Consider the following 26029-nt stretch of genomic DNA (forward strand, 5'->3'; position numbering starts at 1 on the left):
CCTTGCAACATATTATACCTAACCCTTACAACTCATTATACCTAACCCTTACAACACATTATACCTAACCCTTACAACATATTATACCTAACCCTTACAACACATTCTACCTAACCCTTACAACACATTCTACCTAACCCTTACAACACATTATACCTAACCCTTACAACACATTATACCTAACCCTTACAACACATTATACCTAACCCTTACAACATATTATACCTAACCCTTACAACATATTATACCTAACCCTTACAACATATTATACACCCTTACAACATATTATACCTAACCATTACAACATATTATACCTAACCCTTACAACACATTATAGCTAACCCTTACAACACATTATACCTAACCCTTACAACACATTATACCTAACCCTTACAACATATTATACCTAACCCTTACAACATATTATAGCTAACCCTTACAACATATTATAGCTAACCCTTACAACATATTATACCTAACCCTTACAACACATTATACCTAAGCCTTACAACATATTATACCTAACCCTTACAACATATTATACCTAACCCTTACAACACATTATACCTAACCCTTACAACACATTATACCTAACCCTTACAACATATTATACCTAACCCTTACAACACATTATACCTAACCCTTACTGCTTGCCACAGGAAGGGTCTTTTTTAGTCTGTCCTGTAACATTTGTTTTCTGTAAAAGGAGCTACCTTCATCATAACTTCACACTGCAGCTTCAGTAAAAGATTTTATAGGGCTAGATGCATCATCACTGGAAAGTGATAAACTGGAGAGTAAAAAAGTACCAGACAATCAGCTCCTAACTGCCATGTCACAGGCTGTTTGAAAAATGTCAGTTAGGAGCTGATTGGCTGGTATTTGTTCACTCTCCATTTTATCACTTTCCAAGCAATGATGCATCTGGCCCTATGTACTGTACCAGAGAGTTGCAAAAAGACTGTATTAATAACATGACAAACAGCAGTTGGTAAGAAGTCGTAACTCAATTATTTTAAGTATTCACAGCAAATAAATAATACACGAGTTGGGTATGGAATGCTGGCAGTTAGAACGCCTGTGGCCAGAATACTAACCCCAGCATCCTAACTGCCATAATCCAGACAGGGGTCTGTAACTAAACTAAACCCTCCCCCTAACCCTCCCATTTCACAGCCTAACCCTCCCACCCCGCAGCCTAAACCTAATCCTCCCCCTGCAGCGTAATGCTGCCCCTCCTTCACCCCCCCCCCCCCATAAAAAAAACAAACTCTCACCTTCTACCCGCAGCCTAACCCTAACCTTCTCCGGCATACAAAGATTCAGAATTCCAGCGCTGGTCTCCAAACCACCGTCCTGAACATTGGGATGCCAACTACATCCCTAATACACATATTTTATTGCTGTCCTGGATATAATTTGTAAACAAAAAACACAGTACATAAGGTGTTTATTACCCCAAGATATAATTAACTTATGCTCTTACTAACACATGCTGCTCAGACAGGGTAGCATAGTGATTTTGGTATGCAAGGAACACCAAAGTGATCTATCAAGTACTATCCATAAGAATATATAACATTGTGTATTATAACCAGAACAGCAGTTACCGTCATTCTTTTTTGTCAATATGTACAGGTCAATTAGAGAACTCTTGCGCATATGTCACGAGAGAGAGAGGACTAAATATACCACAAAGGTATGTATTCTCAATGAGCACTGCTTTATGCACTTCATACTATGACAGAAAAAGAATCATTATTGTATGTTGAATCCATGTATCAAATATGTGTTTCACAAGTGTCATGGAAAAATATTTCTTGACTCACTGTATTGTTCTCACGTTTGATTAGATTTCAATGCTAGAGATATATAATGAAAGTGTGTGGGATCTTCTTTCGCAAAATGGAAACAAACAACTGGAGATCAGGTCACAAGGAAAAAATGTGACTGTTCCAGGACTGACAGAAGCTGTAGTGCTGACGGAAGAAGACATCAAAAACACTATTTCATTTGGTGAGAAGAATAGGACAGTGGCATCTACAAAAATGAATACAGAAAGGTAACATTTCTGAACAAACCAAAATACTTATATGGAAAGATACATGATTATTTATACATTATTACAGACAAGTCAATTTTCAGAAAGTGCCTCAAAGGAACCTAGATGCAGCATACAGTCATGACAACTTTGCTCAAATTATTTTTAAAATCCAAAATAAGATATATAGGTTTGAGCATGTAATAGCAATCTAATAATAAAACAATGATCTTCTAGTGTGCAATATACATAGATATCCTGGTACGGATTTTGAGTTATACTGATCTGAATATTTTAGCAACTGTATATGCAACTATGATCAACTCTGATTCATATACTGTACATCTCCGCTTGTGGCTAAATGGGTGTAACTGGACATTCGCATGTAGGATAACTGAGCTATGGAAGTGTAGGAGGAATCATGAGCAATTCAGGAGGTGATTATTAGTATGGTATATTACATATAGTTCTGTTTTCTGAAAACCTTAAACACTGCTATGTTGTCAAGAATTTTCTTATTTCTTAATAAAAACTTCTTTGTGTAATATTAACTGTGGAGACCAGTTATTAGCATTTTCCAAAGATTTACATATTCAGAGGTGAGTATGCTCCGAGTCTGTCTGAGTTTAGATGGATCTCTTACACCTTAGGGTAGGGCTGGTGGAAGTACACACCTGTAGTAATGGATACTTTCCAGAGCTGATGTATAGGGGGCAATGCACCCCATAGATATGGGCAACTCTGAATACAGAGACTCGTTTGGAACTAAACCCCCCCCCCCCCCCCCTTACCCAACTCATGTGTAGCTTGATGAAAATAACTGTACATATTGTAAAAACCTTGTGTTCTCCCAGCTCACGTTCTCATCTGATGGTGATCTTAACCGTAAATGGCATTGACAGCATCTCAGGAGTCTTATCTAATGCTACACTTACACTGTGTGACTTGGCTGGTTCAGAAAGAATATCTAAAACAGAAGCTACAGGCCAGCGCTTGGTGGAGGCTGCTTCAATTAACAAGTCTCTCACATCACTGGGACAGGTACTTGCCAGATAATCTTTTACACTTCAACCTAGCTTTTTCTTTTATCTTGTCCTATTCACCGTCAAAACATGTACATTATCCAGGCCCCCACCCCCCTCAGTAACCACTGTGACATGCCCAAGTTGGTTTCTTCACTGTACTTTTGTATTTCAACTTTTTTAATTAAAGCTTTTATTGAAGCCTCAAATGTGCCATAAATCAAACACTACAGCAAGGTAAAAACAGTAGTGAATATCATAGCATATCCAAAAGTACAATGACATTCACAAACAGAACCGAATGTTCTGCAGGAAATCGTCAAGTATAATAATACAATAAAATAGGAACAAAGAAGAGAGTATCTGGATCATCTCCTGGGTCAGACACTTCCAAGCACACAGCAGCCAGCAGACAACACATTAGTCCAGTGTTTTCGTGCAATATATATTTAGGTTTAATGTGCACTACAAAAACACAAATTTCTACATCCCCTTGGGAGTGTATAAATTGTGACATTTTAAGGATGATGAATATACTCCTCAGAGTGGTAGGACCTAATGTCCCCACCACAAACATAAGCATATACACAGTACTCATGGTCAGTACATCACGGCGTCTCTGAACAAGCCTGCTGCCTGTTCCTCCAGGTAGTGAGACACTGAGTAAAGTCCTGACACACCTTTATTTGCCTCTACAGGCACAAGAACTAATTAGCCTGATTTCAGGCTGAAGGTCTGAAAACCCAAAATGGGCCTAATTAATGGAGCCCGCCCTCTCTCCATCCACAACCTCAGGAACACTTAATCGGCATTTAATAAAGCCCAAAACATCAGGGAGCTCCCCTGATGGTGGTATTAAAATCTACATCTCCAACTCAAAATAAAATAGGAGGATCTCTGTTAAATACCAAGAAGTATACACTTTTATGCATTTGATACTTAATTTTGGGTGATATGATGTCAATGTAACTTTCCCACATTTCAAAGAACTTTTCTGTCCTAAGGGCCCTACAGACATGCCGATCCGCCGACGAGCTGCCCGACGGCGGATACGTCCGACGGGCGACCCGGCGGGGGGGGGGCAGTGACGGGGGGAGTGAAGTTTCTTCACTCCCCCCGTCACGCGGCTCCATTGAAGTGCAGGCGAATATGGACGAGATCGTCCATATTGGCCTGCATGCACAGCCGACGGGGGACCAGCGATGAACGAGCGAGGGGCCGCGCATCATTCATCGCTGCAGCCTCCACACTGAAAGATATGCACGAGTTCTCGTTCATTTATGAACGAGATTGTTCATATCTTTCAAACAAATCGGCATGTGTGTAGGGCCTATTAGATTCTTTAGCAAGAAACAACTCTACCCAATTCGTTCTAAAGAGATAACAGGGTTTGGTCTTGAATAATGACAGAGCAGGTGCAGAAGGGTGATTCTGTGTCTTAAGTATAGACTTACAAGTTGCCGCACCAATAGCCATTAACAGTCATCTGCCTCCAGGGATAATGTGAGGATGAAAAGGAATAATTCCAAATCCATTCTACTGTAAGTGGTAAAAAGTTAAGTATGGAGCATAAGCTTTAACCTGCAGCTAGAAGTTGCCAAAGGCAATGAAATAAATCAGCCAATAGTTGTGAGCATCTATAACAATTGTGCGTAGATGACTGACCAATAACAAAGACCTATGTGGTGATAAGTTCTATGCAAGACATTTAAAGACATCTCAGTATACATAGTAGAACATAGCAGTTTGCAGGAGCGAACATTGGCTTTAAGCAATTGAGCTAAAGATAACTCTGGGAAGTTAGGAAGCCAGCGGCATAGTCCCTGCGTGTACAGGGTATAATCTAACTTTTCCCAGATAAAGCTATTAGTATACAGAGATCGTCTTACTGGACAGAGGTGGGCGCTGTAACAAAGTATCAAAGGAAATCTGTCAATCAAGTTCTGAGAAGGCCATGATAGTATTGCTAATGTAGTGCTGGGCTTGAAAGTATGCCAGAGGATAAGTCTCCAATACTACAAATTTGGCTACCGCCTCCTGGAATGTGAGAGGCCTCTTAAGGTCCCCATTCACCAAACTGTCTATGGTTAATATCCCATCAATCTACCAAATATTGAAAGGGTAAACAGCCCCACCACTTTGAAAATTAGAATTGGCTACAAATAGGACAAATGGGGACTTGTGGACATTTGGGCTAATTCAGACCTGATCGCTGCTGTGCATTTTCGCACAGAGCGATCAGGTCTGAACTGCGCATGGGCCGGCCCCGCAGTGCCCCTACCGCTGTCTTAGCCCTGCCATCACCTCTGCCTTATTGACAGGCAGTCGCTGGGCGGGAGGGGGCAGGCCGGCGGCATTTGGTCATTTAGGGGGGCGCGGTGTGGGCAACGCAGGTGTGCCTGGACCGTTGGGGGGGCAGGCTGCGGCGGCTGCATGATGTCACACGCAGCCGCTGCGACCCGAGCAGCGACGAGTAGCTCCCTGCCAGTGCGCAGGAGTTTTGCTGGCTGGGAGCTACTCTTCCAGTACAAAAGCTTTGCCGCTGTGCGATGCTTTTGTACTTGTGTGTGTGGGTGGGTGGGTGTCGGGCCTGACATGCGGGGTGGATTAGCCCTGTGCTGGGCGTCCCCCTGCATGTCTGAAGACTGATCGTAGATGTGCTAAATTTAGCACATCTACGATCAGGTCTGAATTAGGCCCTTAGCCCATATTTGTGATAAAGTAGAAGCCATACCCTTCTGGTACTCCAGACCAATGGATTATCCTTCAGATGTGCTGGAATATCCTGATGAGGAAATGTACAGTGCATCCGGATAGTATTCACAGCACTTCACTTTTTCCACATTTTATGTTATTTTTCAGCCTTAGTCCAAAATAGAATAAAAAAAATTTTCACTCCAAATTCTACACGCAATACCCCGTAATAACGTGAAAAAAGTTTTTTTGAGATTTTTGCAGATGTATTAAAAATAAAAAACGAAGAACTCACATGTACATAAGTATTCACAGCCTTTGCTCAATACTTTGTTCATGCACCTTTGGCAGCAATTACAGCCTCAAGTCTTTTTGAATATGATGCCACAAGCTTGGCACACTTATCTTTGGGCAGTTTCGCCCATTCTCTTTGCAGCACCACTCAAGCTCCATCAGGTTCGATGGGAAGCGTCGGTGCACAGCCATTTTCAGATCTCCCCAGAGATGTTCAATCAGATTCAAGTCTGGGCTCTGGCTGAGCCACTCAAGGACATTCACAGAGTTCTCCTGAAGCCACTCATACAGCAGATTCCAATGTGACAGCACCAGTCATATGACATATCAGCAGGAGTATGGCAGTCTGTTCATATAAAAAACAAACAAACACCCCAGATGGCATCCCCTACCAGCCTTCGCACCCAGAGCATGAGCTCCGCCCTTGATTGCACCTGTAGTGTGCCCAAGATGGCTGCCTTACCTGGCATTCTCATTGATAGGATGAATAATGATTGATGATGAATTTTTAAGAATCATGTATCTTGCCTTAGTTCTGTAGCTCCCCCATTATGTACCATGTTTTCTAGACATTGACTATTTTGCCAAGTGTATGAAGTGGCCACATCTAGTACCTTCACGAGTAGGATGAGTAATCCTTGGAGATGATGACCAAAATTGGCTACCTCACCTGTTTTACGTTCATAGTTTCAGTATCTAGATCTCTGTCTTATGTTCATGGTTTCTGTATTTTATGTAAACAAAGAGCGCCCCGAGTCTGTATATTTATGTTCTAAACAATCATATCCACCTGAAACTATTTTTAGCAATAAGAAACACATTCCTGCGTATACCATACCTTTACTGTAATACCAGATTTTATGAATAGCACAGGCTTTAATTTTGGCAATTAAAAAAACCTAGAGTAATTAATCATAATAATAATAAATAAGAATTTACTTACCGATAATTCTATTTCTCATAGTCCGTAGTGGATGCTGGGGACTCCGTAAGGACCATGGGGAATAGCGGCTCCGCAGGAGACTGGGCACATCTAAAGAAAGCTTTAGGACTATCTGGTGTGCACTGGCTCCTCCCCCTATGACCCTCCTCCAAGCCTCAGTTAGGATACTGTGCCCGGACGAGCGTACACAATAAGGCGAACCCAGTTAACAGCATGATAACAGAGGAGCCTCTGAAAGATGGCTCACAACAATAATAACCCGATTTTTGTAACAATAATTATGTACAAGTATTGCAGACAATCCGCACTTGGGATGGGCGCCCAGCATCCACTACGGACTATGAGAAATAGAATTATCGGTAAGTAAATTCTTATTTTCTCTAACGTCCTAAGTGGATGCTGGGGACTCCGTAAGGACCATGGGGATTATACCAAAGCTCCCAAACGGGCGGGAGAGTGCGGATGACTCTGCAGCACCAAATGAGAGAACTCCAGGTCCTCCTCAGCCAGGATATCAATTTTGTAGAATTTTACAAACGTATTTGCTCCTGACCAAGTAGCTGCTCGGCAAAGTTGTAAAGCCGAGACCCCTCGGGCAGCCGCCCAAGATGAGCCCACCTTCCTTGTGGAGTGGGCATTTACAGATTTTTGGCTGTGGCAGGCCTGCCACAGAATGTGCAAGCTGAATTGTACTACAAATCCAACGAGCAATAGTCTGCTTAGAAGCAGGAGCACCCAGCTTGTTGGGTGCATACAGGATAAACAGCGAGTCAGATTTCCTGACTCCAGCCCTCCTGGAAACATATATTTTCAGGGCCCTGACAACGTCTAGCAACTTGGAGTCCTCCAAGTCCCTAGTAGCCGCAGGCACCACAAATAGGTTGGTTCAGTTGAAACGCTGAAACCACCTTAGGGAGAAACTGAGGACGAGTCCTCAATTCCGCCCTGTCCGAATGGAACATCAGATAAGGGCTTTTTCAGGATAAAGCCGCCAATTCTGACACGCGCCTGGCCCAGGCCAGGGCCAACAGCATGACCACTTTCCATGTGAGATATTTTAACTCCACAGATAAAAGTGGTTCAAACCAATGTGACTTTTGGAACCCAAAACTACATTGAGATCCCAAAGTGCCACTGGAGGCACAAAAGGAGGCTGTATATGCAGTACCCCTTTTACAAACGTCTGAACTTCAGGGACTGAAGCTAGTTCTTTTTGGAAGAAAATTGACAGGGCCGAAATTTGAACCTTAATGGACCCCAATTTTAGGCCCATAGACACTCCTGTTTGCAGGAAATGTAGGAATCGACCCAGTTGAATTTCCACCGTCGGGCCTTACTGGCCTCGCACCACGCAACATATTTTCGCCAAATGCGGTGATAATGTTTTGCGGTTACATCCTTCCTGGCTTTGATCAGGATAGGGATGACTTCATCCGGACTGCCTTTTCAGGATCCGGCGTTCAACCGCCATGCCGTCAAACGCAGCCGTGGTAAGTCTTGGAACAGACAGGGTCCTTGCTGGAGCAGGTCCCTTCTTAGAGGTAGAGGCCACGGATCCTCCGTGAGCATCTCTTGAAGTTCCGGTTACCAAGTCCTTCTTGGCCAATCCGGAGCCACGAATATAGTGCTTACTCCTCTCCATCTTATCAATCTCAGTACCTTGGGTATGAGAGGCAGAGGAGGGAACACATACACTGACTGGTACACCCACGGTGTTACCAGAACGTCTACAGGTATTGCCTGAGGGTCCCTTTACCTGGCGCAATACCTGTCGAGTTTTTCCCAACGGTTTATAATCATGTGGAAGACTTCTGGGTGAAGTCCCCACTCTCCCGGGTGGAGGTCGTGCTGAGGAAGTCTGCTTCCCAGTTGTCCACTCCCGGAATGAATACTGCTGACAGTGCTATCACATGATTTTCCGCCCAGCGAAGAATCCTTGCAGCTTCTGCCATTGCCCTCCTGCTTCTTGTGCCACCCTGTCTGTTTACGTGGGTGACTGCCGTGATGTTGTCCGACTGGATCAACACCGGCTGACCATGAAGCAGAGGTCTTGCTAAGCTTAGAGCATTGTAAATGTCCCTTAGCTTCAGGATATTTATGTGAAGTGATGTCTCCAGGCTTGACCATAAGTCCTGGATATTCCTTCCCTGTGTGACTGCTCCCCAGCCTCGCAGGCTGGCATCCGTGGTTACCAGGACCCAGTCCTGAATGCCGAATCTGCGGCCCTCTAGAAGATGAGCACTCTGCAACCACCACAGGAGGGACCCCTTGTCCTTGGTGACAGGGTTATCCGCTGATGCATCTGAAGATGCGACCCGGACTATTTGTCCAGCAGGTCCCACTGGAAAGTTCTTGCGTGGAATCTGCCGAATGGGATTGCTTCGTAGGAAGCCACCATTTTTCCCAGAACCCTTGTGCATTGATGCACTGAGACTTGGCTCGGTTTTAGGAGGTTCCTGACTAGCTCGGATAACTCCCTGGCTTTCTCCTCCGGGAGAAACACCTTTTTCTGGACTGTGTCCAGGATCATCCCTAGGAACAGAAGACAAGTCGTCGGAACCAGCTGCGATTTTGGAATATTTAGAATCCAACCGTGCTACAGCAACACTACCTGAGATAGTGCTACACCGACCTCCAACTGTTCCCTGGATCTTACCCTTATCAGGGAATTGTCCAAGTAAGGGATAACTAAAATTCCCTTCCTTTGAAGGAATATCATCATTTCGGCCATTACCTTGGTAAAGACCCGGGGTGCCGTGGTCCATCCATACGGCAGCGTCTGAACTGATAGTGACAGTTCTGTACCATAAACCTGAGGTACCCTTGGTGAGAAGGGTAAATTTTGACATGAAGGTAAGCATCCTTGATGTCCCGAGACATCATGTAGTCCCCTTCTTCCAGGTTCGCAATCACTGCTCTGAGTGACTCAATCTTGAATTTGAACCTCTGTATGTAAGTGTTCAAAGATTTTAGATTTAGAATCGGTCTCACCGAGCCGTCCGGCTTCGGTACCACAACAGTGTGGAATAATACCCCGTTCCCTGTTGCAGGAGGGGTATCTTGATTATCACCTGCTGGGAATACAGCTTGTGAATGGCTTCCAAAACTGTCTCCCTGTCAGAAGGAGACATCGGTAAAGCCGACTTTAGGAAACGGCGAGGGGGAGACGTCTCGAATTCTAATTTGTACCCCTGAGATATCACCTGAAGGATCCAGGGGTCTACTTGTGAGTGAGCCCACTGCGCGCTGAAATTCATTGAGACGGGCCCCCCACCGTGCCTGATTCTGCTTGTAAAGCCCCAGCGTATACTGAGGGCTTGGCAGAGGCGGGAGAGGGTTTCTGTTCCTGGGAACTGGCTGATTTCTGCAGCCTTTTTCCTCTCCCTCTGTCACGGGGCAGAAATGAGGAACCTTTTGCCCGCTTATCCACGAAAAGACTGCGCCTGATAATACGGCGTCTTCTCATGTTGAGAGGCGACCTGGGGTACAAACGTTGATTTCCCAGCTGTTGCCGTGGCCACCAGGTCTGAAAGACCGACCCCAAATAACTCCTCCCCTTAATAAGGCAATACTTCCAAATGCCGTTTGGAATACGCATCACCTGACCACTGACGTGTCCATAACCCTCTACTGGTAGAAATGGACAACGCACTTAGACTTGATGCCAGTCGGCAAATATTCCGCTGTGCATCACGCATATATAGAAATGCATCTTTCAAATGCTCTATAGGCAAAAATATACTGTCCCTATCTAGGGTATCAATATTTTCAGTCAGGGAATCCGACCACGCCAACCCAGCACTGCACATCCAGGCTGAGGCGATTGCTGGTCGCAGTATAACACCAGTATGTGTGTAAATACATTTTTGGATACCCTCCTGCTTTCTATCAGCAGGATCCTTAAGGGCGGCCATCTCAGGAGAGGATAGAGCCCTTACAAGCGTGTGAGCGCTTTATCCACCCTAGGGGGTGTTTCCCAACGCACCCTAACCTCTGGCGGGAAAGGATATAATGCCAATAACATTTTAGAAATTATCAGTTGTTATCGGGGGAAACCCACGCATCATCACACACCTCATTTAATTTCTCAGATTCAGGAAAACTACAGGTAGTTTTTCCTCACCGAACATAATACCCCTTTTTGGTGGTACTCGTATTATCAGAAATGTGTAAAACATTTTTCATTGCCTCAATCATGTAACGTGTGGCCCTACTGGAAGTCACATTTGTCTCTTCACCGTCGACACTGGAGTCAGTATCCGTGTCGGCGTCTATATCTGCCATCTGAGGTAACGGGCGCTTTAGAGCCCCTGACGGCCTATGAGACGTCTGGACAGGCACAAGCTGAGTAGCCGGCTGTCTCATGTCAACCACTGTCTTTTATACAGAGCTGACACTGTCACGTAATTTCTTCCAACAGTTCATCCACTCAGGTGTCGACCTCCTAGGGGGTGACATCACTATTACAGGCAATCTGCTCCGTCTCCACATCATTTTTCTCCTCATACATGTCGACACAAAAGTACCGACATACAGCACACACACAGGGAATGCTCTGATAGAGGACAGGACCCCACTAGCCCTTTGGGGAGACAGAGGGAGAGTTTGCCAGCACACACCAGAGCGCTATATATATACAGGGATAACCTTATATAAGTGTTTTTCCCCTTATAGCTGCTGTATAGTTAATACTGCGCCTAATTTGTGCCCCCCTCTCTTTTTTAACCCTTTCTGTAGTGTAGTGACTGCAGGGGAGAGCCAGGGAGCTTCCCTCCAACGGAGCTGTGAGGGAAAATGGCGCCAGTGTGCTGAGGAGATAGGCTCCGCCCCCTTATCGGCGGCCTTATCTCCCGTTTTTTTATGTATTTTGGCAGGGGTTAAATGCATCCATATAGCCCAGGAGCTATATGTGATGCATTTTTTGCCATCCAAGGTGTTTATTATTGCGTCTCAGGGCGCCCCCCCCCCCAGCGCCCTGCACCCTCAGTGACCGGAGTGTGAAGTGTGCTGAGAGCAATGGCGCACAGCTGCAGTGCTGTGCGCTACCTTGTTGAAGACAGGACGTCTTCTGCCGCCGATTTTCCGGACCTTTTCTGCCTTCTGGCTCTGTAAGGGGGCCGGCGGCGCGGCTCTGGGACCCATCCAAGCTGGGCCTGTGATTGTCCCTCTGGAGCTAATGTCCAGTAGCCTAAGAAGCCCAATCCACTCTGCACGCAGGTGAGTTCGCTTCTTCTCCCCTTAGTCCCTCGATGCAGTGAGCCTGTTGCAAGCAGGTCTCACTGAAAATAAAAAACCTAAACTAAAACTTTCACTAAGAAGCTCAGGAGAGCCCCTAGTGTGCACCCTTCTCGTTCGGGCACAGAGATCTAACTGAGGCTTGGAGGAGGGTCATAGGGGGAGGAGCCAGTGCACACCAGATAGTCCTAAAGCTTTCTTTAGATGTGCCCAGTCTCCTGCGGAGCCGCTATTCCCCATGGTCCTTACGGAGTCCCCAGCATCCACTTAGGACGTTAGAGAAATAATAATAATTCATTTAATAAAATGAATGATATTATTGCAGTGACAGATTCTCATCACAACAATTGACATGGAACACGGAAATTGTACTTTTACATTAACAAATAGTGCCACCTAGTCACAAGCCCAGCTGTCTGCATCTTCTTAAGGTAATTCACTTACCATGGAAACAAATCAACATAAAAAAAAATCACCTAGCAGAGACAAGAAAAAAAAATCAGATATACTGTATACTGTACATTGCTCCCTCCCAAAGCTTTATTTTACAATATATCTGAACTGTATCTTACTCTTATTAAATCACATAGACCTTTAATCTCCGGAATGTCCCAGTCACAGCTCTTTCTGCCATAAGGCAATTAAAGGATTTGATTGTTTCAGCAATTTAGTTAAGATAGACAATCTATAGCAGCAACAATTCTGTGAAACAGAACATAACAAGAAACAAAAACCTACCATACAGTATCTACAGGTCATGTACGGTGACAAAGGTTTCTGCTCTGTGCAAGTCTTTTATCTGGCATTGACATTTGATGGAGATTGAGAATATCTGAGTTTATCTAAAGGCCCGTACTCACCGGCAGATCAGGGGAGAGATGTGTGCTGAGCATCAGCACACATCTCTTAAGGCCAGTACTCACTGGCCGATGCGGGAGAGATGTGTGCTGAGCGAACCGCTCAGCACACATCTCTCCCGCCGCTCAGCACAGCGCCACGTGTGCTGAGCGTGCGGGGGGAGACGGGGAGGCCGCTCATTTCACCCAGCGGGTGAAGTGAGCGACCTGCTAGATTGGCCTGCACGGCAGGCCAATCTAGCACCAGCGATAGCGATGCACGGGGCTGCGCATCACTATCGCTGTAGGGGCTACACACGGAGCGATCGTGCTTAAAATCTAAGCAATCTAGCCAGATTGCTAAGATTTTAAGCAGCGATCGCTCCGTGAGTACCCCTCTTTACCCCGCTCAGCACAGTGCGATGTGTGCTGAGCGTGTGTGTGGGGGCGCTCATTTCACCCAGCGGGTGAAATGAGCGACCTGCTAGATTGAGCCTGCATGCAGGCCAATCTAGCACCAGCGATAGCGCTATCGCTGTGGGGGGTACACACGGACAGATCTTGCTGAAAATCTACGCAATCTAGTCAGATTGTTTAGATTACCGCTTTATGAGTACCCCCCTTACTTTTCCACCTAGGATCTCTGGTGCAAATGTTTTGAACTAGCCTGACTAGGTTTACAGTATACCTTTATATTTAACATATAATCATAAAGGTTTGGTTTGTATAAGTTTATTAGTGAAAATTGCTGTATTTAAAAAGGCAAAGCAAACTTGAAGAGCAAACTGAGCAATAAGAATATAACAGCCCCCATAGGAAACTGGTTGGTTATGGGATCCCGGCAGTCAGAATACAGACACCGGCATCCCAACATCCTGAAATCCTGGCAGGGGGGCTAAAGCAAAGTAGCCCTAATCCTAACCGTTCACTCGCAGCCTAACACTCCCAGAACACTTACGTGCGGGATTCCGGCATCGGCATTTAGACAGCTGTGCCTTAACACAAACACAGCTATGTTAGAATATATGTAATACAATTTAAATTTGATCTTCTGTGTCACCTATAATGCCAAATCTAGAAATCATCACTAGTTTAACAAAATATTCTTCTTTCTAAAACATAAGGCAGAAATAGCTTCTGGTATTCTTCTTCTCCTTGTACTAACAATGAGAGTAAAGGCCAGTACTCACTGGCAGATGTGGGGAGAGATGTGTGCTGAGCGAACCGCTCAGCACACATCTCTCCCCATGCTCAGCACAGAGCGACATGTGCTGAGCGTGCGGGGGGCGCTCATTTCACCCAGCGGGTGAAGTGAGCGAGCGACCCGCTAGATTGGCCTGCATGCAGGCCAATCTAGCACCAGCGATAGCGATGCGCGGGGCTGCGCATCGGTATCGCTGTGAGGGGTACACACGGAGAGATCACTGCATAAAATCTAAGCAATCTAGCCAGATTGCTTAGATTTTAAGCAGCAATCGCTCCGTGAGTACCCCCCTTAAAGTGGGGTACACAGGGAGAGATCCATGCTTAAATTCTAAGCAATCTGACTAAACTATGTTGCCCTGCAGGTGGGGCAGCTGTAACATGTGCAGAGAGAGTCAGATTTGGGTGGGGTGTGTTATAACTGATATCTAAATTGCAGTGTCAAAATAAAGCTGTCTAAAGTGTGTGGGCTACATGCAAAAGCAGACTGTATTTACCCTGCACAGAAACAATATAACCCACCCAAATCTTGTTATGCACAGTATATTGCAATTAATATGGGAATGTGTACTTTGTGTTGTTTGTAAGACAAACAGAAAATGCTATGGTACTGACTGTAAGATATTCACTTGACAGGTTTTTGCAGCATTAAAGAAAAACTCCCTGCATGTGCCCTACAGGAACTCCAAACTCACTCATCTCCTGCAACCCTCGCTCAGTGGTCAGGCTAAGGTAAGCTATCAGAAATATATGAGCCTTTTGGATGATATACAGTGCATCCGGAAAGTATTCACAGCGCTTTACTTTTTCCACATTTCGTTATGTTACAGCCTTTTTCCAAACTGGAATAAATTCATACTTTTCCCCTCAAAATTCTACACACAATACCCATTAATGACAACGTAAATTAAGTTTTTTGTGATTTTTGCAAATTTATTAAACATAAAAAACTAAGAAATCACATGTACATAAGTATTTACAGCCTTTGCCATGAAGCTCAAAATTGAGCTCAGGTGCATCCTGTTTCCACTCATCATCATTGAGATGTTCCTACAGCTTAATTGGAGTCCACCTGTGGTAAATTCAGTTGATTGGCCTTGATTTGGAAAGGCACATTTCAAGTGATATGGCTTAGGACTGACAAGCATCAGGCTTTGACTTCCTCTAATTGGTATCCGGACTCTAGGTCAACACACATTAGGTCGACACTGAGAAGGTCGACACAGGAAATAGGTCAACATGAACAAGGTCAACATGGAAAAAGGTCGACATGAGTTTGAATTTTTTTTAACTGTTTAATATTTTACGATCCACGTGGACTACAACTGGGAACGGTAACCTGTGGCAAGCGCAGCGAGGCACCTTGCCCGTAGCATGGCGAGCGAAGCGGTTTACTAAGTGGGGTTCCTCATCACTTTACGAAGAAAACTACACCAAAAAAACATAAAAAACTCATGTCGACCTAATGGCAGTGTTGACCCATTTCATGTGTCGACCTAGTCACTGTCGACCAATAGGTGTCAACCTAGACACTGTCAACTTTGAGTCCCATACCCGCGCTAGCTTTTTTCTGTTCTGTATATAGACTCTTTCACACACAATATACATGTCATATCAAATAATTCAGCATAGTCTACTTGTGCGTCCTAGTCACACTGCGTTACGTCTAAGGCGCATTTTTAGCAATAAAAGAAATCTGGTATTAGCAGCATTGTACAGGACCTGGTGGCTCACTCATGCAAGGTATCTTGTGCTTCATGTCATATTGAGGCAAGATGTATGAGGACACATTACGCAATTATCTTCCTACCAATTTACATACTTTTACTAAACAATGTTTGCAGCAAAGCAGTAGTGTCACCCAGCTCGTTAAATGGACCCCATGCACACCAAAGACAAGCGCACAAAAAATTGTGTGTGGACTCTTCGGGAAGGGTCATGGCCTTGGAGCACACCCCCATTGTCATCACTCTTGGGAGATGCTCAGCACTCCCAGAGATGCCGAGCTGCCCTCAGAGTCTATCCCGCACGGAGCTGTAACTAGACATTTTGGTGCCCTGTACATTGCCTCCTCATCATATTTTGAACAGGAACAGTGCAGGGCAAAAATGGCTGTGGCCTTGCAGGAGAGTGGCCAAACAATAATACTCTCAATTAAAATTATGCCGCACTGTAGTCCAACCTTATTCACATTATAGCACACGTTAGTGCCCTTTAATCACATACCACACAGTAGTGCCCCTTATTTACCTTACACCACAGTAGTGCCCCTTATTTACCTTACACCACAGTAGTGCCCTTTATTCACATTGTGTCACATTGTAGTGCCCCTTATTCACATTAAACAGTAGTACCCCTTAATCAAATTATGCCACACAGTAGTACCCTTTAGAACACATTATGCAACACAGAAGTGCCCCTAATAATACATTATGCCACACATTAGTAGTGCCCTTTATAACACATGCCACAGTAATAGTTCCCCTTTTAACATACAATAATGCCCTTTATACGCATGCCACAGCAGTAGTGCCCTTTATATACGTTTGTAGTGCTATTTACAAACATTATGCCACAGTAGTAGTCCCCATTACACATTATGCCACATAGTAGTACCTACTTTAAAGAAGAATTGAAGGAGAGTGGTGGGTAGGGGGAAGTAACCGTGAGGGCTGATGCATGCATGATGGTTCCTCTCCTCAGGCAAGGCTTAGTTTTCACATAGTTGCCGTCAGTGTAGGTTGCAACTGTATTAGGACAGAATCACTGCCCAATCTCCCAAGTCTACTGTTGTCATGATATATCAATGTCATAGTAATTAATTTGTTCTCATTTTACATTAGTCAAGGTACTGTGTTCCAAAATATACATAGCCACGTGAAATAGTGACTAGTGGCAAGTAGGAAATTACCCACAAAAACGCTAACTAAATACATATATGTATATATATATATATATATATACACGTATGTTTGTGTATGTGTATGTATGTTCCAGCATAACTCTGGAATACACCAAACTAGGTACATATATGACTTACAATCTGGAGAAAAATAATAATGTGGGGTAAGACACCCCTAGGGGTGGGGGTGACATAAAAATCCATAGTTTGCAGCATAACTCTGGAATGCCTGGAGCAATTTACACCAAACTTGGTACACACATGATTTACAATCTTGAAAAAAATACTGTGGAAGGGGGGTGGGGGGGTTAAAACACTCCTAGGGATGGGAAGGGGGTGAAATGTATAAATCCATAGTTATCAGCATAACTCTGGAATGCCTGGAGCAATTTACACCATACTTGGTACACATGACTTACAATCTGGAAAAAAACACACTGTGGGGTGGAAAGGGGGCGACATGTAAATATTCATAGTTTTCGGGGTCGCTGAGATGAATAGTGACACTCCCGGTGCCGTTTGAGTCCAAGTACAGCTCCCATCAGCATGGGGGTGAGAAGGGATAGTGAATATAACATACAGCGTGTCACGATCCGGGTATCTGGACGCCATTACCTGCCTTTCAGATGTCTCCTGAGGCTCGCTCAGCGTTCCAAGGCCGGATCTCATCTGTGTCCACATACTGCACATTCCTCCTGTCACGCTGAGATGCTGTCACAGCGGCGCCATGTTTGAATCCTGCATGGCGTCTCCCGTTCTCCGCGGCCTCCGCCGCCGCTCCTGTGTTATAGGTGCAGGTTGTCAGTGTGGTGTTCCATGCCTGCCGCGGCCTCCGTTGTCATCCACGAGTCTCAGCATACATTTGTCAGTCTGGCGTCTCCTGTCCTCTGTGGCCGGCGCCGCCATTACAGTTATGTTTCCACATGGTTTCCCAAGCCAGTTTTCCCTCCAAGTTCTAACATGGGCGCAGCCATGTTGGATCTAATCACATGCTTCAGTTCCTCCAATCCGCTGCCTGGAAATCTGCATAATTGCCCAGCCAATACCTGCATTGCTGCAGGTATAAGTATCCTGTGCCTGGGCCAGGAAATGGTCAGTGCTTTGTTTGTCATACCTTGTTCCAGTCTCTCTCCTGTGGTTGTGTTTCCAGGTTCCAGCTCCTGTCTCCAGCATCCACCAAAGAGACCCGCACCTGCCTACCATCCTGCGGTGCAGCCTGACTCTGCAGTCCTCCGTGGCTGATCCAGTTTCCAGCTTCCAGCTATTTCATCTGCTTCCAGCAGTATCCACTACCACCGGTAATCATCCTTTAACTCCTCTGTTTCCACGCTCCCTAGCATCTTACTATGGCCCTCATTCCGAGTTGATCGCTCGCAAGGCGATTATAGCAGAGTTACACACGCTAAGCCGCCGCCTACTGGGAGTGAATCTAAACATCTTAAATGTGCGACCGATGTATTCGCAATATTGCGATCAAAACCGAGTTAGCAGTTTCTGAGTAACTCCAGACTTACTCTGCCTGTGCGATCAATTCAGTGCTTTTCGGTCCCGGCTGACGTCATAAACACACCCAGCGTTCGCCCAAGCACTCCCACCGTTTCTCCAGACACGCCTGCGTTTTTTCCGGAAACGGTAGCGTTTCCAGCCACACGCCCCTAAAACGCCGTACATCCGCCCAGTAACACCCATTTCCTGTCAATCACAATGCGTTCTCCGGAGCGACGAAAAAGCCGTGAGTAAAATTACTTTCTTCTTAGTAAAGTTACTTGACGCATGCGCAGTGCGAACATTACGCATGCGCACTAAGAGAATTCTCACTGCGATGCGATGAAAAATACCGAGCGAACAACTCGGAATGAGGGCCTATATTCACTCCGTGTTTCATCACCTGGCTGGTTCCACCCAGCATTCATTCAGTGACTTTATCATCTGGCTGATCCCATTCCGCATCCACTCCGTGTCTTACCACCTGGCTGGTTCCATCCAGCAATTACAACAGCTGATTCAAGTTACCAGCTTCATCTGTTCCATCTACTGGCATGTTCCTTGGATATCTACACTACTACAGCCAGGTCTGGTAAGGTTATTCCATCTAAGGACTTTAACAACTGTTCTTAACCTACCAGTGTCCTGTGAAACCATTTCATGGTCAGAGTGCTCCAGGAATCATATTATTTATCATTGCCATTTTTATTATTTGCTGTCTGTTGTTACACGGAGTTTGTCAATAAACTTTTAATTTACTTTTACCTGGTTGTCATGGTCACACCTTCGGGTTTCCTTTTAACACTTACATGTCCAGAGGTCTGATTAAATCTCCCCGGTTTAAGTTCCTCTCAGCCCCTACAACTGAGGCTTCCTCCTGTCAGCTAAAACCCTCAGTTGTGACAGTAAGCACTGACCATATGAATCCAGCCGGAGACCAGGATCAAGCGGCCAGGCCGATGCAAGAACTGGCAGCCCGACTTGAACATCAGGAGGCTGCACAAGGCCACATCATCCGCTGTCTCCAGGATCTCTCTACGCGGCTGGACGGGATTCAAACGACCCTCCGTGGACCTGGCACGTCTGGTGCGTCCACAACAGTGACACCAGCTGTAACCCCACCCACCTTACCCATTTCCATTCCACGTCTTCATCTCCCAACGCCAGCAAAATTTGACGGATCTCCAAGGTTCTGCAGGGGATTTCTTAACCAATGCGAAATCCACTTTGAGCTTCAGCCTGGCAATTTCCCCAGTGACCGTACTAAAGTTGCCTATATCATTTCCCTTCTGAGCGGCTCAGCCCTTGACTGGGCATCACCATTATGGGAGAAGTCTGATCCCCTGCTGTCCTCCTATACGGACTCTGTGGCAACATTCAGGCGCATCTTCGACGAGCCAGGCCGGGTAACCTCTGCTTCATCTGAGATTCTCCGTTTACGCCAGGGAACACGTACTGTAGGACGGTATCTCATACAGTTCAAAATCCTGGCATCCGAACTGGCATGGAACGACGAGGCCCTGTATGCTGCATTCTGGCATGGCTTATCAGAACGCATCAAGGATGAGTTAGCTACCAGAGACTTGCCCTCTAAGTTGGATGAGCTAATTTCTCTTTGCACGAAGGTTGATCTACGTTTCAGAGAGAGAGCAACCGAGCGAGGAAGATCGTCTGCTCCAAAATCTTCTGCTCCTCCTCTTCGTCAACCGTCTCCATCCAAGGATGAGCCCATGCAAATTGGCCGTTCCCGTCTATCTCCGGCTGAGCGCCGAAGACGTCTCTCTGTCTCTATTGTGCAGCTCCGTCTCACATTATCAATGTCTGTCCCAAACGTCCGGGAAACTCCAAATCCTAGCTCGCCAAGGAGAGGGCCGGCTAGGAGTAATGATCTCCTCTCCATCTCCTCATGATTGTAATCTCCCAGTCTCGCTCCAAATTGCTCAACGTTACAGGAACGTCATTGCCCTCCTTGATTCCGGAGCAGCCGGGAATTTCATAACCGAAGCTTATGTTAAACGGTGGTCCCTACCCACCGAGAGACTTCCTTCGTCCATCTCCTTAACTGCAGTAGATGGCAGCAAGATTTTTGACGCAGTTATTTCTCTAAGGACTCTACCAGTTCGTCTGAGAGTGTGAGTTCTTCATGCAGAATTTATTTTCTTCCTAGTGATTCCAAGAGCCACACATCCAGTGGTTTTGGGCCTTCCATGGCTCCGTCTCCACAATCCGTCGATTGACTGGACTACGCAAATACTAGCATGGGGTCTCTCCTGTGCAAAGACTTGTTTGTCCAAAGTGCTTCCTGTTTGTTCTTCTTTCCCCAGGTCGTCTGATGTTCCACCTCCTCCATATCAAGACTACACGGACGTGTTCAGTAAAGCTTCTGCTGATATCCTTCCTCCTCATAGAGAATGGGACTGCCCAATTGATCTCATTCCAGGGAAGGTTCCACGTCGAGGCCGAACTTACCCGTTGTCTCTGCCTGAGACGCACTCCATGGAGGAGTACATCAAAGAGAACCTGGCGAAAGGTTTTATCCGACCTTCTTCTCCAGCTGGCGCGGGCTTCTTCTTCGTTAAGAAGAAAGACGGTGGTCTGCGACCGTGCATCGATTACAGAGGTCTGAACGACATTACCGTCAAGAACCGGTATCCTTTACCTTTGATTACAGAGCTCTTCAATAGAGTCAGCGGAGCAACCATCTTTACAAAGTTGGATTTGAGGGGTGCCTACAATCTCATCCGGATCCGTGAGGCTGACGAGTGGAAGACCGCCTTTAACACCCGTGATGGACATTATGAGTACCTCATCATGCCCTTCGGATTGAGCAATGCTCCAGCTGTCTTCCAGCATTTCGTGAATGAGATCTTCAGAGACATCTTATACCGCCATATCGTGGTTTATTTAGATGATATCCTCATCTTTGCCAATAATCTAGAGGAACATCGTTTCTGGGTAAAGGAGGTTCTGTCCCGTCTCCATGTCAATCATCTCTATTGCAAATTGGAGAAATGTGTCTTTGAAGTTAAATCCATTCCGTTTCTAGGTTACATTGTGTCCGGTTCCGGACTAGAGATGGATCCTGAGAAACTACAAGCAATCCAGAATTGGCCGATACCCTTAACCCTCAAAGGGGTCCAGAGGTTCTTAGGGTTCGCCAATTATTACAGAAAGTTCATACGAGACTTTTCCACCATTGTGGCGCCTATCACTGCATTAACCAAGAAGGGTGCTAACCCGTCCAAGTGGTCTGAAGAAGCTACGCAAGCTTTTCATCTTTTAAAACAACGTTTCATCTCTGCACCAGTTCTGAAACAGCCCGACACCGACTCTCCTTTCATCTTAGAGGTGGATGCCTCCTCCGTTGGAGTAGGAGCGGTGTTATCTCAGAGGGCTAAAGATGGCCATCTACATCCTTGCAGTTTCTTCTCCCGGAAGTTCTCCCCAGCTGAGCGCAACTATGCCATTGGCGACCAGGAGTTGCTAGCCATCAAGCTCGCTCTAGAGGAGTGGAGATATCTGTTGGAGGGAGCTTCTCATTCAATCACGATACTTACCGACCACAAGAATCTTTTATACCTGAAAGGCGCACAATGTCTTAACCCTAGTCAGGCCAGATGGGCACTTTTCTTTTCCAGGTTCGACTTTAAACTCCAGTTCTGTCCGGGCTCTCAGAATCGCAAGGCCGATGCCCTTTCCCGCTCTTGGGAGCAAGAAAACGAGTCAGAGTCTTCAGACAAGCATCCTATTATTAATCCGTTGGCATTCTCCACGGTAGGGATGGACTCTACGCCCCCACCAGGGAAAAGTTTTGTGAAGCCGGTGTTGAGGAAGAAGCTCATGCATTGGGCCCATGCTTCCCGTTTTGCCGGACATACAGGCATTCAGAAAACCCTCGAGTTTATCTCTAGGTCCTACTGGTGGCCAACTCTGAAGAAGGACGTCAAGGAGTTTATTGCCTCTTGCCCAAAGTGTGCCCAACACAAAGTCCCCCGCCAGTCGCCTGCGGGGCAACTGGTTCCATTATCTGTTCCCAGTCGACCGTGGACCCATTTATCGATGGACTTTGTTACAGATCTGCCTATATGCAACAAGTTTAATACTATCTGGGTGGTAGTTGACCGGTTCACCAAGATGGCACATTTCATACCCCTCACCGGTCTCCCGTCAGCTTCCAAGTTGGCCCAAGTGTTTATCCAAGAGATCTTCCGACTTCACGGTCTTCCTGAAGAGATCATCTCCGATCGTGGAGTACAATTTGTAGCCAAATTTTGGTGATGTTTGTGTCAAGCCCTCCAAGTCAAGTTAAAGTTTTCTACAGCTTACCATCCTCAGACCAATGGTCAAACCGAGAGGGTGAATCAGGACTTGGAGGCCTTCCTCCGCATTTATGTGTCTTCCTCCCAAGATGACTGGGTTCAACTCCTTCCTTGGGCCGAGTTTAGCCACAACAATCAATACCATTCCTCATCCTCCTCAACACCATTCTTCATCAACTATGGATTTCACCCTAAGGTTCCAGAATTCCAACCGCTTCCAGCAACTTGTTCCAGCAGTGGATGTCACCTTGCGTCAGTTTTCAAACAACTGGAAGAATGTCCGCGCAGCCCTGCTTAAAGCCTCATTTAGGTACAAGAAGTTTGCCGATAGGAAGCGTAGAGCGGTTCCTGCTCTCAAGGTGGGTGATCGAGTATGGTTGTCCACGAAGAATTTGAGGTTGAGAGTTCCCAGCATGAAATTTGCTCCTCGTTACATCGGTCCTTTTAAAATTGAACAAGTCATCAATCCTGTTGCTTACAGACTCCAGTTACCTCCCTTCTTGAAAATACCCAGGACATTCCATGTTTCCCTGTTGAAACCGCTGATCCTGAATCGGTTTCATTCTGCACTTCCTCCAACTCCTAAAGTTAAGACTCAACGGGGAATCGAGTATGAGGTGGCCAAGATTCTGGACTCACGTTTCCGTTACGGTCAGTTGCAGTATCTTATTGACTGGAAGGGCTATGATCCTGAAGAACGCTCTTGGACCAATGCATCTGATGTCCATGCTCCTGCCTTGGCCTGGAATTTCCACTCGAAGTTTCCTCTAAAGCCTAAGAAGCATCCTGGGGCCACTCCTAAAGGGGGGGGGGTGCTGTCACGATCTGGGTATCTGGACGCCATTACCTGCCTTTCAGATGTCTCCTGAGGCTCGCTCAGCGTTCCAAGGCCGGATCTCATCTGTGTCCACATACTGCACATTCCTCCTGTCACGCTGAGATGCTGTCACGGCGGCGCCATGTTTGAATCCTGCATGGCGTCTCCCGTTCTCCGCTCCTGTGTTATAGGTGCAGGTTGTCAGTGTGGTGTTCCATGCCTGCCGCGGCCTCCGTTGTCATCCACGAGTCTCAGCATACATTTGTCAGTCTGGTGTCTCCTGTCCTCTGTGGCCGGCGCCGCCATTACAGTTATGTTTCCACATGGTTTCCCAAGCAAGTTTTTCCCTCCAAGTTCTAACATGGGCGCAGCCATGTTGGATCTAATCACATGCTTCAGTTCCTCCAATCCGCTGCTTGGAAATCTGCATAATTGCCCAGCCAATACCTGCATTGCTGCAGGTATAAGTATCCTGTGCCTGGGCCAGGAAATGGTCAGTGCTTTGTTTGTCATACCTTGTTCCAGTCTCTCTCCTGTGGTTGTGTTTCCAGGTTCCAGCTCCTGTCTCCAGCATCCACCAAAGAGACCCGCACCTGCCTACCATCCTGCGGTGCAGCCTGACTCTGCAGTCCTCCGTGGCTGATCCAGTTTCCAGCTATTTCATCTGCTTCCAGCAGTATCCACTACCACCGGTAATCATCCTTCAACTCCTCTGTTTCCATGCTCCCTAGCATCTTACTATATTCACTCCGTGTTTCATCACCTGGCTGGTTCCACCCAGCATTCATTCAGTGACTTTATCATCTGGCTGATCCCATTCCGCATCTACTCCGTGTCTTACCACCTGGCTGGTTCATCCAGCAATTACAACAGCTAATTCAAGTTACCAGCTTCATCTGTTCCATCTACTGGCATGTTCCTTGGATATCTTCACTACTACAGCCAGGCCTGGTAAGGTTATTCCATCTAAGGACTTTAACAACTGTTCTTAACCTACCAGTGTCCTGTGAAACCATTTCATGGTCAGAGTGCTCCAGGAATCATATTATTTATCATTGCCATTTTTATTATTTGCTGTCTGTTGTTAGTGTTACACGGAGTTTGTCAATAAACTTTAAATTTACTTTTACCTGGTTGTCATGGTCACACCTACGGGTTTCCTTTTAACACTTACATGTCCAGGGGTCTGATTAAACCTCCCTTGGTTTAAGTTCCTCTCAGCCCCTACAACTGAGGCTTCCTCCTGTCAGTTAAAACCCTCAGTTGTGACACAGCGGGCGGATCTTGGCCTGTCGTCCCAGCATTTACAGTACTGAGCAGGGCAGTATCAGAGGCGTGCTGGGCCGAGAAGCAGGCGGATTATTCTCCTCAGCACCAGCATTTTGACAGCATCAATCCGGAGATGTCCAGAGGTGCGGCCTGACAAAGACTGCCATTATTCTTTAAATTCCATAGCGAAGCACGGGTATTCAGCTAGTTTATATATAAAAGATATTATATAGTCTGGTATAGTAAACATCTAGACACACATTCACAATAATGAAAGATGAATTTATTAATGAATATTCTTTCATATATTATGTGATAATACCAATTAAACCAAAATAATAATATAAAAAAAATATATAACAAAAAATAAAAAAATGTCTTCAAAATAATATCAAGAAAGCAGATCACTGCAGTCCCATATAGAGGTGGATTATTGCAAAATTGATATTAAAAAAGTTCATTAAACGCAATAAGTCCCCCATAAAAGACATAAATGTCCCAAGGTTTATACTTATAAGAACTTTTGTCCATAACCTATAGAGCAGAGGTTCTCAAACTCGGTCCTCGGGGGCACACACAGTGCATGTTTTGCAGGTAACCCAGCAGGTGCACAGGTGTATTAATTACTCACTGACACATTTTAAAAGGTCCACAGGTGGAGCTAATTATTTCACTTGCGATTCTGTGAGACCTGCAAAACATGCACTGTATGTGCCCCCGAGGACCGAGTTTGAGAACCTCTGCTACAGAGTATATTACCAGGTAAGAATCGGCGTTGATCACTTCTTTCTCCAGGTAGGTTTAACAGTGGATGCTCCTAAGTGCAATCATCTGTTTTATCACACAGTGTTTTCAAGACTGGTAGAAAAATATACATTATGGTAAGAACTTACCGTTGATAACGGTATTTCTCCTAAGTCCACAGGTTCCACTGGGATATGGTTGAGCGACAGCGGATCTTGCACCAAT

General features: G+C 45.7%; 1 protein-coding gene across 1 annotated transcript in view; it reads left to right on the plus strand.

Moving 5' to 3' along the window:
- LOC134932664 (kinesin-like protein klp-3) overlaps nt 1-26029 on the plus strand; it is a 220467-nt gene that overhangs the window by 171411 nt on the left and 23027 nt on the right. The window contains exons 10-13 of the mRNA XM_063927281.1: nt 1639-1699; nt 1854-2062; nt 2896-3082; nt 14905-15000. Coding sequence (XP_063783351.1) covers nt 1639-1699; nt 1854-2062; nt 2896-3082; nt 14905-15000 — 553 coding nt within the window. The remainder of the gene's footprint in view (nt 1-1638; nt 1700-1853; nt 2063-2895; nt 3083-14904; nt 15001-26029) is intronic.

Source organism: Pseudophryne corroboree, chromosome 6, assembly GCF_028390025.1.
Source record: "Pseudophryne corroboree isolate aPseCor3 chromosome 6, aPseCor3.hap2, whole genome shotgun sequence".
Classification (NCBI taxonomy): domain Eukaryota; kingdom Metazoa; phylum Chordata; class Amphibia; order Anura; family Myobatrachidae; genus Pseudophryne; species Pseudophryne corroboree.